The following is a 14,550-nucleotide window of genomic DNA, read 5'->3' as shown; positions in this document are numbered from 1 at the left end:
AGCAGAACCTGGACGTGTCGACGCAATGATCCTCCTCTGTTGTCTTAAAGACTAGTCCTAACCAAAAAATATCAACCAAGACAACATGAAAACCTCCAAATAACATTCTGAATTTCTGGGCCCGTATTCATAAAGCATCTCAGAGTAGGAGTGCTTTATGAGGATACGTTTTGCCATTTAGATTATATTGAAGAAGACAAGGAGGACCTGATCCTAGATCAGCACTCCTACTCAAGACACTTTATGAATACAGTCTGTAATCACTAAGAATTCAGTTAGACTGAACTTCAAATGACTGAAACAAGTTACTGTGTTTGTACACTACATGTAATCCCAAAAAGCTGAGAATTATCAAACTAAATAACACTGGAAGCAAATTGCTGCTAATAACACGTATTGAGCTTATCAAGACGGGCAACCGGCTGGATGGAAATCAGCATCACTGAGAGAAACAGTGGTACAGTCAAAGATGAACTATTCATGGGTTTCAACATAATGCTGGAGGGATAACACTGGATTACCAAGTAAAAACCTGAGGAGGAATGCTACCACGCACACCAGATGGAATATCCTTCCCCCTCATCAAACCAAAAGTTAGGAGAGAAAATACTTACATGTTTAATGCTGTTTCATCACCTAGGGCCAGAGGTGTGTGTGTGTTGTAGAGTGTGTGTGTGTGTGTGTCTGTACATATGCATATGTGTGTACATATGCATGTGTGTGTGCAGGGAGAGCTGGGACTGGGAGTTTGTCCTGGGACTGTAGCAGGAGCAGCTCGGGTGCAGGCAGGGATGCGATTAATGCACACAGAGCCAGTTGGGGTCCCCCCTGTTCCAGAGCCACAGGCAGAGAGGCAAGCCTGGAGGGGAGGAACAGGCCCCGTTCGGACAGCCATGTGGCGGGGCTGCTGCTCCCAGGACTGACTGGGGCCCTTGGCAGGCTTGGCTGGGCAGGGACAGAGAGAGAGAGCCTTTGGCTCCACCAGCCCAGTTACCCAGCGGGGCACAGGGAACAAACACACAGCTCCGCCCGCCCAGCCTGCCCTAGCTTGTGTACACACACACATAAAGAAACATAATAGGCTAAACGTACATATACACATGGCACATAAATGTGCATTGAAACACTACAGTATAAACAATTTAATATATCTTTACTACCGTTATCCAATCATTTGGTTATATCTTACCAAAATGTTTTAACCTGCACATTTTTTACTTTGTAAAAAATACATGCATATCAAAATGAGAAAAGATGTCACTGAGTTATTTCAATAAGGCTAAAGTAACCAAAACTAGGAGAGTATTTGTACAAAATATATTATTAAGAAGAAAATATTTTTGGTATTCACATTTACCCTTTTCAAACAAGGCAAATCAAATAGTGTTTCTTTTTGTTTATGTGTAAAATATATCTACATTTCATTTTTATAAACCTAAAGCATTGGAATATTTTAACTTCCCTCTTTTAAATCCCAGCTACTTTGCATCTCTGGAACTTGGCGCGGAGTGTGTTCTGTTATTTTTACACCAGTGCGGCGGTATAGATTTCCAGGTTTCCCAGCCACCTTCTTCCAACCTCCCCCATCTGCCACCATCTGCCTCTATTTAGCATGTACTTTTTTGTGCAATCACATACTCTTGTGAAAAATAACCAACACTCAAATCATCTCCTGGCACAGCGGAGGGCCTTAGCAAAACAAAATCCAGCGCCAAATTGTCCTCCATACTTTTTTAAGTGGGATCTATGCCCCCCTCTATCCCCTGCCTTTCTTCCCCCACCCGACCCACAGTCCTCACTCCTCTGCACTTCATAAATATGCATTGTAGTAAAAACCTGAGACCATAACGTTGGTCATGTTTAAGCATTGGTTAAAGGGGAAAAAAACGGGTTTGCAATGTGGTAAGTTTTTAAATGTTTTTTTGTCATTCAGAAAGGACACCAAATACTTGTTATTGAGTTGTAAAATATTGTACATCTACTTTACTGTTGTTAATGAATAGAATATAGCAGTTCGTTATTGAACATTACAGTGACTACTTAAAGCTAGAATCTGCAGTACCCCGCCTCCGTTTTGGTGAAAAGCTGAGAGATAACCATTCTAAAATTCATACACAGAGCTATGGATGCAAGTACCCTCCTTAATATCAAAATGATAGTTTTAACTAGGTTATGAGGATATACAGTGTTTGTTTACATTTACATTGTTTACAAACATGGGAGTAAAACAAGCTTATATTTTGGGTTCTGATGGGGTACGACAGTTGAACTAAGTTCATGAGGCATTTATATGTTATATTCTTCAAGAATCAAAGAGCATATATCATTCATTTATAAGTCCAAAAATGGATGTAGCAACTAAACATTCTAGCTTTAAATAAAGAGAGAAGATAAAACAAATCGGCCAATGAGAAATCACAGCAGAACGGTGTTTGATATAACTAGATTCCTCAATTTCAATCTTACAACTTCACACATCCACTTGTTTGTTAGCCTGGCACCAGGGACAGTGTCTCCTATAGAGCATGTGAGGGTGTTTACATTATGCTCACTGTGAGAGGCAGTGTGAGTCCCAATGGCGTCATTAGCTATGGGACTCTGCCATGAGGATGATGTAAACCTGCTGCCATAGCTGCAAGCATTATTTGGCAGATGAATCTTAAAGTCTTGGCCATAAATAGGCTACAGTATCTCAATAGACTGGTTATTGTAGTGGGTTTATGATGTTTAGTTCTAAATCAAAGTGAACTGGGGTACACAACTATAATAATGATGTAGACCTAATACAATTGAGTTGTAATGCTCGGGTGAGTTTTGTACTGTATGTCAGGGGTTTGAAGGGGTGAATATAGCAGATGGGTAATGTGGGTTTAGAAGGGACAGTACCTCTGGAGCTAGGTACTCTGGCGTTCCACAGAAAGTCTTCATTGTAGCAGCATCTGTGATTCCTTCCTTGCAGAGCCCGAAGTCTGTGATTTTGACGTGTCCGTCTTTGTCTAGCATTAGGTTCTCCAGCTGCAGGGGAACAGGAAACAACTTTGAAAGCACTGAAGGCCAAGCCAGTGTGTGGGCAGAACAATGCCACAAGGACAGACAAGCACTGCAGTGCAACACAGTTAGAAAAACAGGCTTATAAAAGGGATGTACTGCAAACTCAACGACTCTGACAACACATACTGTATTGCTGAGCTGCACAAGAGAAGGCAGTCTGTGATTCCTCTCTATGTCCCCCAAGTTTATTTGATCATTTCAAGTACACAAGAAAATGTACTGTCTGCCTTTGCCTCTACTCATGTCTCAGCCAGGAAAATGTGTTGTGGAGACACTTCACATTGTGAGGGAAGTTGAATAGTCTGACCAGAGTCACGTTAATAACAAGGAGGAAAGTAAACGAGTCTCCTTCTTGTCCACAGTTCCTAGCAGATGAAGGGAAAGAAACCTCAAGCTAGTCAAGCCGTTCAACCTTTTAATTTTAATGGCAAATGCTTATTTTTTCATGTTTCTTGGCTCCTTTCAGACAGGCTTGGGCCAAGGCTGTAAGCAAAACGCTGTGTCATCTTTCACACGCCCGAGAGAATTTTGATGTTTTTCAAAAAGCCCCTCTCTCCCAAAACTGAAAACTCTGGAGCTTTTAATACATTCCCCACATCCCGTGCCACTCGCACAGGATAATGGGCCACATTAGGTGAGGGAAACAACAACTTCCCAAATATCTGATTACTTTCCCGCTTTTTTTGTTTACCTTGAGATCCCGGTACACAATCTTGGCGGAGTGCAGGTAGTCCAGAGCGGAGACTATTTCGGCACCGTAGAAGCGCGTGCGGTCCTCAGAGAACACCCGCTCTCTCGACAAATGGAAAAACAGCTGCAGGATAAACAGCAGGGACAGGATTGCAATAATTACTGATTTATTGGAGGAAATTAACACAACATAAACTGCCTCCCATCGCCATATTGAGATGATGGATGGTGGGGCCCTTGGAGGACGCCCGGCGAACTTAGACAGCAGCTGGCGCATCATCCCCATCTTTCCACCGGGTAGCCGGCGCGGCCTGTTAAATCAGCCTTTTAATCAATACACCAATCTTGTTAAAGGCAATCGGCGCCGCTCATGGGCTAACATCCCATTAAAGAGGCCGGCGCCCTTTTCTGCAATCATCTTTTCATTTTTGAAAGAGTGAGTATGGGAATACCCTCTCCTCCATTCTCTCTCTCTCTCTCTCTCTCTCTGTCTGTCAGATGTCAAGGCTCTCTGTAATTTCTCTGCCATCCCTCTCCCCCCTCCTGTCTCCCTGCCCGAGCTCCTCTTGTACAAATTACCCAGGAGGACACGGGGCGGCACATCTTCCATTAATTGTTGAGGGAGGTTTGCATATGGCCGCTGGGGCGGTGCTAACGGCCTGCCTGATCAGCCTGACCAGCCTGACAGGTGGGGAGGAGAGGAGAGGTGTGGGGTAGAGGGGGGGCTATGGGTGAGGACAGGTGGGCCTTCATCAGAGCACTGGCAGCTGTGAATGCGGCAGGCAGGTTTGTAAAGATGAGGGAGGGAGGCAGGCAGACAGATCGGCCCACTAAGGTGAGGGGGTTCTGGGTTGGAGCTGGCTGGACTGATGGAGGGAGCAGGTGATGTTTAGACTGAGGGAATGAACGCAATATTGCAAAGCATCCCGATTAAAAATGCCGTAAATCGAAATTTTGCGAATCAAAAATCATTTCAGAGTGTCATTTCAGTAATATCACCCATAGGTGTGTTCAAATGGACAAAAATTGGGAAAAGGTTTGGAATGGTGACAGGTGGAGACCAGTTTGCTGGAAGCAGAAAATATCCAACTTTACCAGAGAGAAATACTATGGAAGCGACAGAAGAAATGTATTAGACCGTGATACATTCATACAATGCTCATTGGTCAATCTGAATTATTTCAGTATAGAATGATCCTGCAAACTCAAAAGTACAACATTAATCTTACATTCCACAGACAGGACCTACACAGGACTGACCATGTGCTGTACTCCTCTGTGTGTGAGTGTATGGGTAACTTTAGAGAGAGAGAGACCGAGACACAGACAGACAGAGAGAGAAAGCCACAGACAGAGAGAGAGAAGACAGACAGAGACACAGGTACTAGTCAGGGCTTACCTCTCCTCCATTCACATATTCCATTACAAAGCACAGGCGGTCTTTAGTCTGGAAGGAATACTTCAAAGACTGAAACAGGAGGAACAGAAACACAACCATCAGCTCCACAACCTGAGGATGGTTGTCACACCTAGCACATATGTATATTCTTGTTGTTTTTCAGAGAGAAGTACATTTTCTATCCAGGGAGTACACATTCAACAAAATAGCAGTTGCTCTTTGACTCTCTTAAGCCTTGATTGCAGATGTGAGAGAAGTGAAACAAGGTGGAATGTTACTGTGATGTCATGTGAACCTTCATTGTTTTGCTGCGTGCGTGTGTGTGTGTGTGTGTGTGTGTGTGTATGTGTGTGTTTTTGCTTGTGTGTGTTTTGCAGCGAACAACAGCATCTGGAGTATCACTGAAATGACCTCTCAGTGGTGTCTTGTCGACAGATGTAAAGCTAGACTTGGGCTGTTCATTTCTAACAGTTTATCCACTGCATTATAATGAGTCTCTGGGGGTTCAGGTACATATAGGCTCAATGTGCTGCTAACTGCTTTTGTCTGTTGTATGCATGGGTACATGTGAGCGTACATGCATGCCTTTGTGTGCGTGTGTGTGTGTGTGCAGGGATGCGTACTCACAGTTAGGAAAGGGTGCCTAGTGTTTTTTAATACTCTGCTCTCTGTGAGTGTGTGTGCCACTTCATCCTGTGGGATATAAGGTAGTGAATGGAACAGTGCTTCTGAGACAGCGCAGCATATGAATATAACAGTCATTTCTTTATAGAACGTCATTCAACTTGATACCAGTTAGGTTTAGTTTGATGAAGTCATTAACATGGAGTGAAACGTACCTTTGCAATGATGACTTCTTTCTTCAAAATCTTCATTGCATAATATTTCCCGTTAGCCTTCTCTCTCACTAGAATCACTTTACCAAAAGTGCCTTTTCCCAGTAGTTTTAAGTAGTCAAAGTCATTCATTGTCTGAAAGAAACCGTAGGTCAAGTCAGTACAGTTATAATAGTTCTATAAAGCAGAATTTGTGTCTGATTTTAGAGGACTGATGGGAAACTTAACACATAATTTAACAGCTCCGCAAAATGATTCTATCCGTGTTTCTGTATCAGTCAATCAGGATATGTCTCCCGTGGTGTGGTCATCCTTTAGTCAGTGGAGCTAAAGAAGACACTGTCAACCAATGGCTTCTTGCCACTGAAACACTTAGAATTTGTATGTTTATTTAATTTCATCCCTTAGGTCCTTGGGCTGGATGGGATTGGGATGTAACTTCATTTTGTATGTATCTATTCATCTTTGCTGACAATTATTATCACAAAAAAAGTCAGTGGTCCAGATATATCTCTTACCTTCCGTTTATGGTGGCTGGTAGAGGTGTCCATCTCCTCCAGCTCTCCGATGTTGTCCATCTGAGACGTGGGACTGCATTGGATCCTCTCTTCCTCCTGTCTTTGGAGTTTGTCTGCTACTATCTGGATCGCCTCCGTCCACTCATCCCTGTTTGCAAAACAGAGCAGAACACAAACCTCTAGTTACAGATGCGGTCAAATATATTGGCACCCTTGAACTTTACTATGGCTTGCGATGGAGCTGAATGTTCTGTTTCTCTTTTCAAAACTGGTTGAATGGCAATTTTTACCCAGTAGGCAGCTGCAACTTACCACGTGATAAATTACACAGTAAATGACTTGCCTCCAACCAAGTTCATTTGAATTTTTTATTATTTATATATATATTTTTGTCCTGTGAAGTTGGAAATGAAACAAATACACGTGTGAACACCAAAAGTGTTTTCAATTTCAACTGATTTTAAAAGAAATAGTGAATCTTGCAAGGGTATCAATATATTTGATCGCAACTGTAAGTATAGTGTCTTAACAGTCTATAGTCTGGTTAGTCCGGTCCACTTGTCCCAGTCAGGATATGTACACCTGTAAAGTTACATATACAGTATAACAATAGTCTGGAGTATGGATAGCCTTAACTCATACCATAAAGCAGCTGTAACACAGACACATGAACAAACTTCTGCATGGTAACAGTGATATTTCACATTGAAATGTAGCTACTTGTTTGACATCTAATGTGACACCATTATGCATAATCAATGACATTCTGCTAAGTTAAGAATGATCTATAGACAGTGCAATCTATTCATTACACCTTCACAATGGGGTAAAACTGGAACTTTCAACAAAGGCTAATCTATGCAATCATCTATGTAATCGTCAATGATCAGTCACTTTAAAACAAAACAAATGTTCACAAATTAGTTTATGTCAATGGAACTACTGCGTGTTTGCAAATGGCTTTACCCCCCATTGGGTTTTCATTTGTTGTGCCGTACAACATCTGTTGCATTAAAAGAGTGATGCATTTGGATTTGTGAGCACGTGTGTATTTAATGATGATGAATATATCTGTGTGTGGTTTGTGCTTCCCTCTGGGCTGTACTGCTGCTACATCAACATTCCACAGGAGGGGATCGTTAGCATTTGGAAACTTTCATTTACAGTACGTTAATCTCTCATGGACTGATGGTTGTGGAGAAATGAAAAGGTGAGAGTCTGTCAAGGTTCACGTAGAATTCTATGATTACGAGCAGCAGTAGTAGTTCCTGGTTTTGGTTTTTCGTCATAGATTATTTGGACGAATCAGGATTGGGGAGAAGGCGATGCTTAAACTTGTGCGGTGATTTTCAAGCCCGTGTGCAGATGATAAACGGTTTCCACTAGATTCCACAGCCACAGTCGAAATTGGCTATATTGTAAAAATTCATGAAAACAAAAATGTCCTTTCGGGCCATGATAAATACAGGTGAAATTAGCAGAAGGGAGGGGTTTGAACTAGTTTCCGTTTGCGAGGGAGGAGACTTTGCTTCCTTCCTTTACACAAAGGTAATCACAATTGTTAATGGCATTCCCCCCAGAAGTAAAACAGGACATTTAGCACATGTGGTAACGTGATAAAACAAACAGAACATTTGACTCACAAAGTAGCATCCGAGTGGGGTTTTTGTTCCATGTTTTGTTTTGTCTTTGAGAGGCCCATATGTTACAATGAGGGATTGAACAAGATGCAAATCCATACCTACACAAAAATACTCTTTCTGAACACCTTTTCCCAGCTTCACTCAGGTTTCTGAATATATCGGATGTGACTCCGAACAAGGGCAAAGAAAAGTAGTGTTCCATTTGAACAATCAAACGGCACAGTGTACACATAAAAAGCAACGGGAATCCTCTCAAGGTCGTGCAGATGAATGCGAGCCGAGCCATCTCTCCCTACCCCCTCCGTTTTTTTTTTTTTTTACGTATAATGAGATTTTTTCGCTAATGAGAGATAATGGGCCTGACTACAGTCGGGCGACGTGCCAGCTGGTGCCTCCCCTCTCCTCACTCGTGGGCCTGCCGATGCTGGGCCCGTGCCAGGCGGGTACAGTACAGTAAAAGCTGCTGCCAGCCAGCCAGAGACACAGTACAGTACAGTGGCTGTAAGGTTTAAGACAGGAACTGGAAAATACGTTTAACCTTTCCTCTTAACCGCTGGCTGCACTTCCCCTCAACCACCTGGCCTGTCTAGTGAGGCTACAGCTCGAACTCAAAGTCTCTTCACTTCACCAGCAGAAAGTGGAGTTTAAGACCATAACATCTGCCAGTGCTGCTTCCTCTACCCAGCTCTGCTCCGTAGCTCACTCTCACAGGTCGCTTCCTGCAGTTGCCCGTTCCCCAGAGACAGAAGAGAGGAGATGATCGTCTGTATGTGTGCCAACTGTGAACAGGCACAGCTTATTATCTTAAGTCTTATGGGCAAACACTGTTCTTTCTGGAGAGAGATAAACATCTCAATTTCCTAGAAGAAGAGCAGCTGGAGAATTTATGCCAGTGCTACTATACTTGAAAGGTCTCTTTTCTAGCCTACATACAAACCCGCCACAACCCCCTCTGCTGATCACCTGGTTGGTTTTACTGGAACGGAGCATGTATGATATCTGTGTTTTCTATTCATCTTTGTTAAATGACACACTGCTCTAATTTCAAATGGATTTGAAACTGAGGACAAATATGTTTGTCGCAAAAAACGTTCACACAAAATTATCTCTGGAATACCATTTAGTATAAAGTCATTTCATAGTCATATTATAGGCTAGTGATGGGCCACCGCAGATCAATTTCATTTTTGGGAGGTGGGAGTAGTAGAATACACAAGGTGCAACTTCCAAAACTGGTTGTGCATCAGCAGTTTTTCTCTTGCTATGTCAGTCAATTAGCCATGTCAGCTAAACATTTTTAAATTGATAAGTTAGTCTACCCTGCTATCTAAACTTGTAGTAATCATGATCAAAGTTTTGACCGGGGAACCCCAATGATTTTGTTAGTCATTCTCACTCAGATATCATATTCAAAACGGCAAACATTTCTCTCCACCCTATGGCAAGATTTGTAGAATTGCAGGTAATTAACGTCAATTTTTTTCTATCCGCTGTCAGGAGGGCCCTCAAAAGGCTAAGGCCGACTGACTACATGTATAGGTATGGATGTGGGTACTGCAGCCCCTCATGATGAGTTCATATTTTTTGTGGCCCCACTCCCATCAAATTTGACCATCCCTCTAATAGATTATCATAGTAAACCATAATTTAAAATGGAACTAGTGAACAATTTCTCAGTTTCACATGACCTCCTGACTTGAGAGCTAGACTATGACTTTTCATAGATGTACTGTTTTCATGGACGTACTGTTTTCATGGACGTACTGTTTTCATAGACGTACTGTTTTCATAGACGTACTGTTTTCATAGACGTACTGTTTTCATTGACGTACTGGGTACTGGGTAGAGGAAAAGCAGTCAGTTGGCCATAGATGAGCAGACTAAGGACTGAGCCTACCTTTCCTCTGGTGTGTCCACATGGAAGGTCCTCTCTATGACGGTGGTCCATTGTAGACATCTGATGATGAATGTGTTGGGCTTTGGTCGTTCTGTCTTCATCAGTTGGCATTCTGAGACAGAGAGGTCAGATAGAGAAGCGTCTGTGAATATTCAGATTTACTAGATGTTAAATCTTGTGTCTGAGGTTCAGTTGCTGATAAGGCTGGGAACTGCCAGGGATTTCATGATACGATATTATCACAATACTTAGGTGCTGATATGATATGTATTGTGATTCTTACAATTCTCAATGTATAGCAATTCGATACTGCGATCTTATTGTGATTTGATGTTCCAAACATATTGCTCACTATAGTATCTGCTGTAAAGGGACAATAGAGCAATGAGGAAATTAGTTTTGAAATAAAAGTGCAAATAATGTGTTGGCTCACTATTTAAAAAAAAATATGGAACAAGTTATAGGATGAGAAATACAGGAGTTTTGGCATAGGTACAGCCGATTACAGCTGGCTAACGCTACCTACAGCAGCTAATAAAAGTAAACATTTACAAATCAATACTTGGAGTCAAATATCAATATATCATCCAAAAATAATATTACGTTATGTAACTGTAAAGATTTTTTCCCCAATCACTAGTTGCTGTTGATACTAGTTGATTGTGATGAAAGAGTAGGTTAGCTTTGTTATTGGGTATACCAAACATTAAGAACACCTTCCTATTATTGAGCTGCCCCCCCCTTTTGCCCTCAGAATAGCCTCAACTCATCAGGACATGGACTCTACAAGGTGTCGAAAGCGTTCCACATGCATGCTGGCCCATGTTGACTCCAATGCTTCCCACAGTTGTCAAGTTGGCTGGATGTCCTTTGGGTGGTGGACCATTCTTGATACACACGGGAAACTGTTGAGCGTTAAAAACCCAGCAGCGTTGCAGTTCTTGACACAAACCGGTGCGCCTGGCACCTACTACCATACCCTGTTCAAAGGCACTTAAATCTTTTGTCTTTCCCATTCACCCTCTGAATGGCACACATACACAATCCATGTCTCAATTGTCTCAAGGCTTAAAAATCCTTCTTTATCCTGTCTCCTTCCCTTCATCTACACTGATTGAAGTGGATTTAACAGGTGACATCAATAAGGGTTCATAGCTTTCACCTGGATTCACCTGGTCAGTCTATGTCCTGGAAAGAGCAGGTGTTCCTAATGTTTTGTACACTCAACGTAGATGGACTGTACTGCAGCAAACACAACACTTTGCAAGTTAAAGCTGTCTCATTCCATCCAGGAACACACACAGCCAGATGGGGCTTCAACCCAACTGTGGAAAAGTTTTGCAGTGTGCTCCACTGTCACCGCTACAGCAGCTATTGGGGACAATGTTCAGTCAGATGACAGCTGAAACAGAGTGTTGAGCCTGTACGTGCCAGTAGGTAATGACTTCCCTCCCTCAGCTGGCCTCATCTCTGCCGCCACCAAACGGCGGGACGGCCTAAATATAGGCGGGAAGGTTAATGACGACACGGCTAAGGTCGCAGGCACACTCTACCTCTTTCTTCCTGCTCCGCTAATAAAATGGAGTCTCCCACTGAGCGCAGAGAAAACAAGGTCATGACGGAGTTCCAGTAGGTAGTAGCGCTGGACACTACATAGTCATTCTAGGGGGAATACAGAGGAGATTGTTTTGCTTCAGCTAAACATACCAGGAGAGAGCTCCAGCAACTGTACTGCCATCAATCAATAGGCATTTATATTGGAGTGCTACTGTAATATGCATTCAGATTCATTTCCCTATTCAGAAATCCCTGGTGGGATAGGGCCACCACCTACACTACTGTCACTATTAGTTCATCAGTTTGCTTTCTTGTTATATAACATTCTATCCTCATTTGAACTCTCCACATATTCATGTACTTCAATTTACCAAACTATATTGAAATGTAATTAACAAATGGTATATATTAGAAACATGGGGCTCTGGAGAAGGAAAATATTAATCTGGTATCATAGCATTGTTTCCTAGTCATTTAGGTGAGTTATCTGAGACATACTTAGTGTTTGACATTAGACTGTAGTCTGTTGGTCAGACAGTGTTTGACATTAGACTGTAGTCTGTTGTTCAGACAGTGTTTGACATTAGACTGTAGTCTGTTGTTCAGACAGTGTTTGACAGACTGAAGCCTGTTGTTCAGACAGTGTTTGACAGACTGTAGTCTGTTGGTCAGACAGTGTTTGACATTAGACTGTAGCCTGTTGTTCAGACAGTGTTTGACATTAGACTGTAGTCTGTTGGTCAGACAGTGTTTGACATTAGACTGTAGCCTGTTGTTCAGACAGTGTTTGACATTAGACTGTAGTCTGTTGGTCAGACAGTGTTTGACATTAGACTGTAGCCTGTTGTTCAGACAGTGTTTGACATTAGACTGTAGCCTGTTGTTCAGACAGTGTTTGACATTAGACTGTAGCCTGTTGTTCAGACAGTGTTTGACAGACTGTAGCCTGTTGTTCAGACAGTGTTTGACAGACTGTAGCCTGTTGTTCAGACAGTGTTTGACATTAGACTGCAGTCTGTTGGTCAGACAGTGTTTGACATTAGACTGTAGTCTGTTGGTCAGACAGTGTTTGACATTAGACTGTAGTCTGTTGTTCAGACAGTGTTTGACATTAGACTGTAGTCTGTTGTTCAGACAGTGTTTGACATTAGACTGTAGCCTGTTGGTCAGACAGTGTTTGACATTAGACTGTAGCCTGTTGTTCAGACAGTGTTTGACATTAGACTGTAGCCTGTTGTTCAGACAGTGTTTGACAGACTGTAGTCTGTTGGTCAGACAGTGTTTGACATTAGACTGTAGCCTGTTGTTCAGACAGTGTTTGACATTAGACTGTAGCCTGTTGTTCAGACAGTGTTTGACATTAGCCTGTAGTCTGTTGGTCAGACAGTGTTTGACATTAGACTGTAGCCTGTTGTTCAGACAGTGTTTGACATTAGACTGTAGTCTGTTGGTCAGACAGTGTTTGACATTAGACTGTAGTCTGTTGGTCAGACAGTGTTTGACATTAGACTGTAGTCTGTTGTTCAGACAGTGTTTGACATTAGACTGTAGTCTGTTGGTCAGACAGTGTTTGACAGACTGTAGTCTGTTGGTCAGACAGTGTTTGACATTAGACTGTAGCCTGTTGTTCAGACAGTGTTTGACATTAGACTGTAGCCTGTTGTTCAGACAGTGTTTGACATTAGACTGAAGCCTGTTGTTCAGACAGTGTTTGACATTAGACTGTAGTCTGTTGTTCAGACAGTGTTTGACAGACTGTAGCCTGTTGTTCAGACAGTGTTTGACATTAGACTGTAGCCTGTTGTTCAGACAGTGTTTGACAGACTGTAGTCTGTTGGTCAGACAGTGTTTGACAGACTGTAGTCTGTTGTTCAGACAGTGTTTGACATTAGACTGTAGTCTGTTGGTCAGACAGTGTTTGACAGACTGTAGTCTGTTGGTCAGACAGTGTTTGACATTAGACTGTAGTCTGTTGGTCAGACAGTGTTTGACAGACTATAGTCTGTTGTTCAGACAGTGTTTGACAGACTGTAGTCTGTTGTTCAGACAGTGTTTGACATTAGACTGTAGTCTGTTGGTCAGACAGTGTTTGACATTAGACTGTAGCCTGTTGTTCAGACAGTGTTTGACATTAGACTGTAGCCTGTTGTTCAGACAGTGTTTGACATTAGACTGTAGTCTGTTGGTCAGACAGTGTTTGACATTAGACTGTAGCCTGTTGGTCAGACAGTGTTTGACATTAGACTGTAGTCTGTTGGTCAGACAGTGTTTGACATTAGACTGTAGCCTGTTGTTCAGACAGTGTTTGACATTAGACTGTAGCCTGTTGTTCAGACAGTGTTTGACATTAGACTGAAGCCTGTTGTTCAGACAGTGTTTGACATTAGACTGTAGCCTGTTGTTCAGACAGTGTTTGACATTAGACTGTAGTCTGTTGTTCAGACAGTGTTTGACATTAGACTGTAGTCTGTTGTTCAGACAGTGTTTGACATTAGACTGTAGTCTGTTGGTCAGACAGTGTTTGACATTAGACTGTAGCCTGTTGGTCAGACAGTGTTTGACATTAGACTGAAGCCTGTTGTTCAGACAGTGTTTGACATTAGACTGTAGTCTGTTGTTCAGACAGTGTTTGACATTAGACTGTAGTCTGTTGGTCAGACAGTGTTTGACAGACTGTAGTCTGTTGGTCAGACAGTGTTTGACAGACTGTAGTCTGTTGGTCAGACAGTGTTTGACATTAGACTGTAGCCTGTTGTTCAGACAGTGTTTGACATTAGACTGTAGCCTGTTGTTCAGACAGTGTTTGACATTAGACTGTAGTCTGTTGGTCAGACAGTGTTTGACAGACTGTAGCCTGTTGTTCAGACAGTGTTTGACATTAGACTGTAGCCTGTTGGTCAGACAGTGTTTGACAGACTGTAGTCTGTTGGTCAGACAGTGTTTGACAGACTGTAGTCTG

The 14,550-nt window shown here is 42.3% G+C and overlaps 1 protein-coding gene across 3 annotated transcripts in view; it reads right to left on the bottom strand.

Annotated features, from left to right (window-relative positions):
* Positions 1-14,550, bottom strand: part of akt3a (v-akt murine thymoma viral oncogene homolog 3a) — a 136,002-nt gene that overhangs the window by 14,469 nt on the left and 106,983 nt on the right. For all 3 annotated transcript variants that reach the window (XM_029765201.1, XM_029765200.1, XM_029765202.1), the window contains 7 exons: positions 10,035-10,146; positions 6,495-6,642; positions 5,980-6,111; positions 5,768-5,833; positions 5,141-5,209; positions 3,743-3,865; positions 2,887-3,015 (listed from right to left, as the gene is read on the bottom strand). In XM_029765201.1, coding sequence (XP_029621061.1) covers positions 2,887-3,015; positions 3,743-3,865; positions 5,141-5,209; positions 5,768-5,833; positions 5,980-6,111; positions 6,495-6,642; positions 10,035-10,146 — 779 coding nt within the window. The remainder of the gene's footprint in view (positions 1-2,886; positions 3,016-3,742; positions 3,866-5,140; positions 5,210-5,767; positions 5,834-5,979; positions 6,112-6,494; positions 6,643-10,034; positions 10,147-14,550) is intronic.

The sequence above is a fragment of the Salmo trutta genome, chromosome 10, assembly GCF_901001165.1.
Source record: "Salmo trutta chromosome 10, fSalTru1.1, whole genome shotgun sequence".
In the NCBI taxonomy this organism is placed as follows: Eukaryota; Metazoa; Chordata; class Actinopteri; order Salmoniformes; family Salmonidae; genus Salmo; species Salmo trutta.
This window is presented reverse-complemented; position numbering and strand designations above follow the sequence as displayed.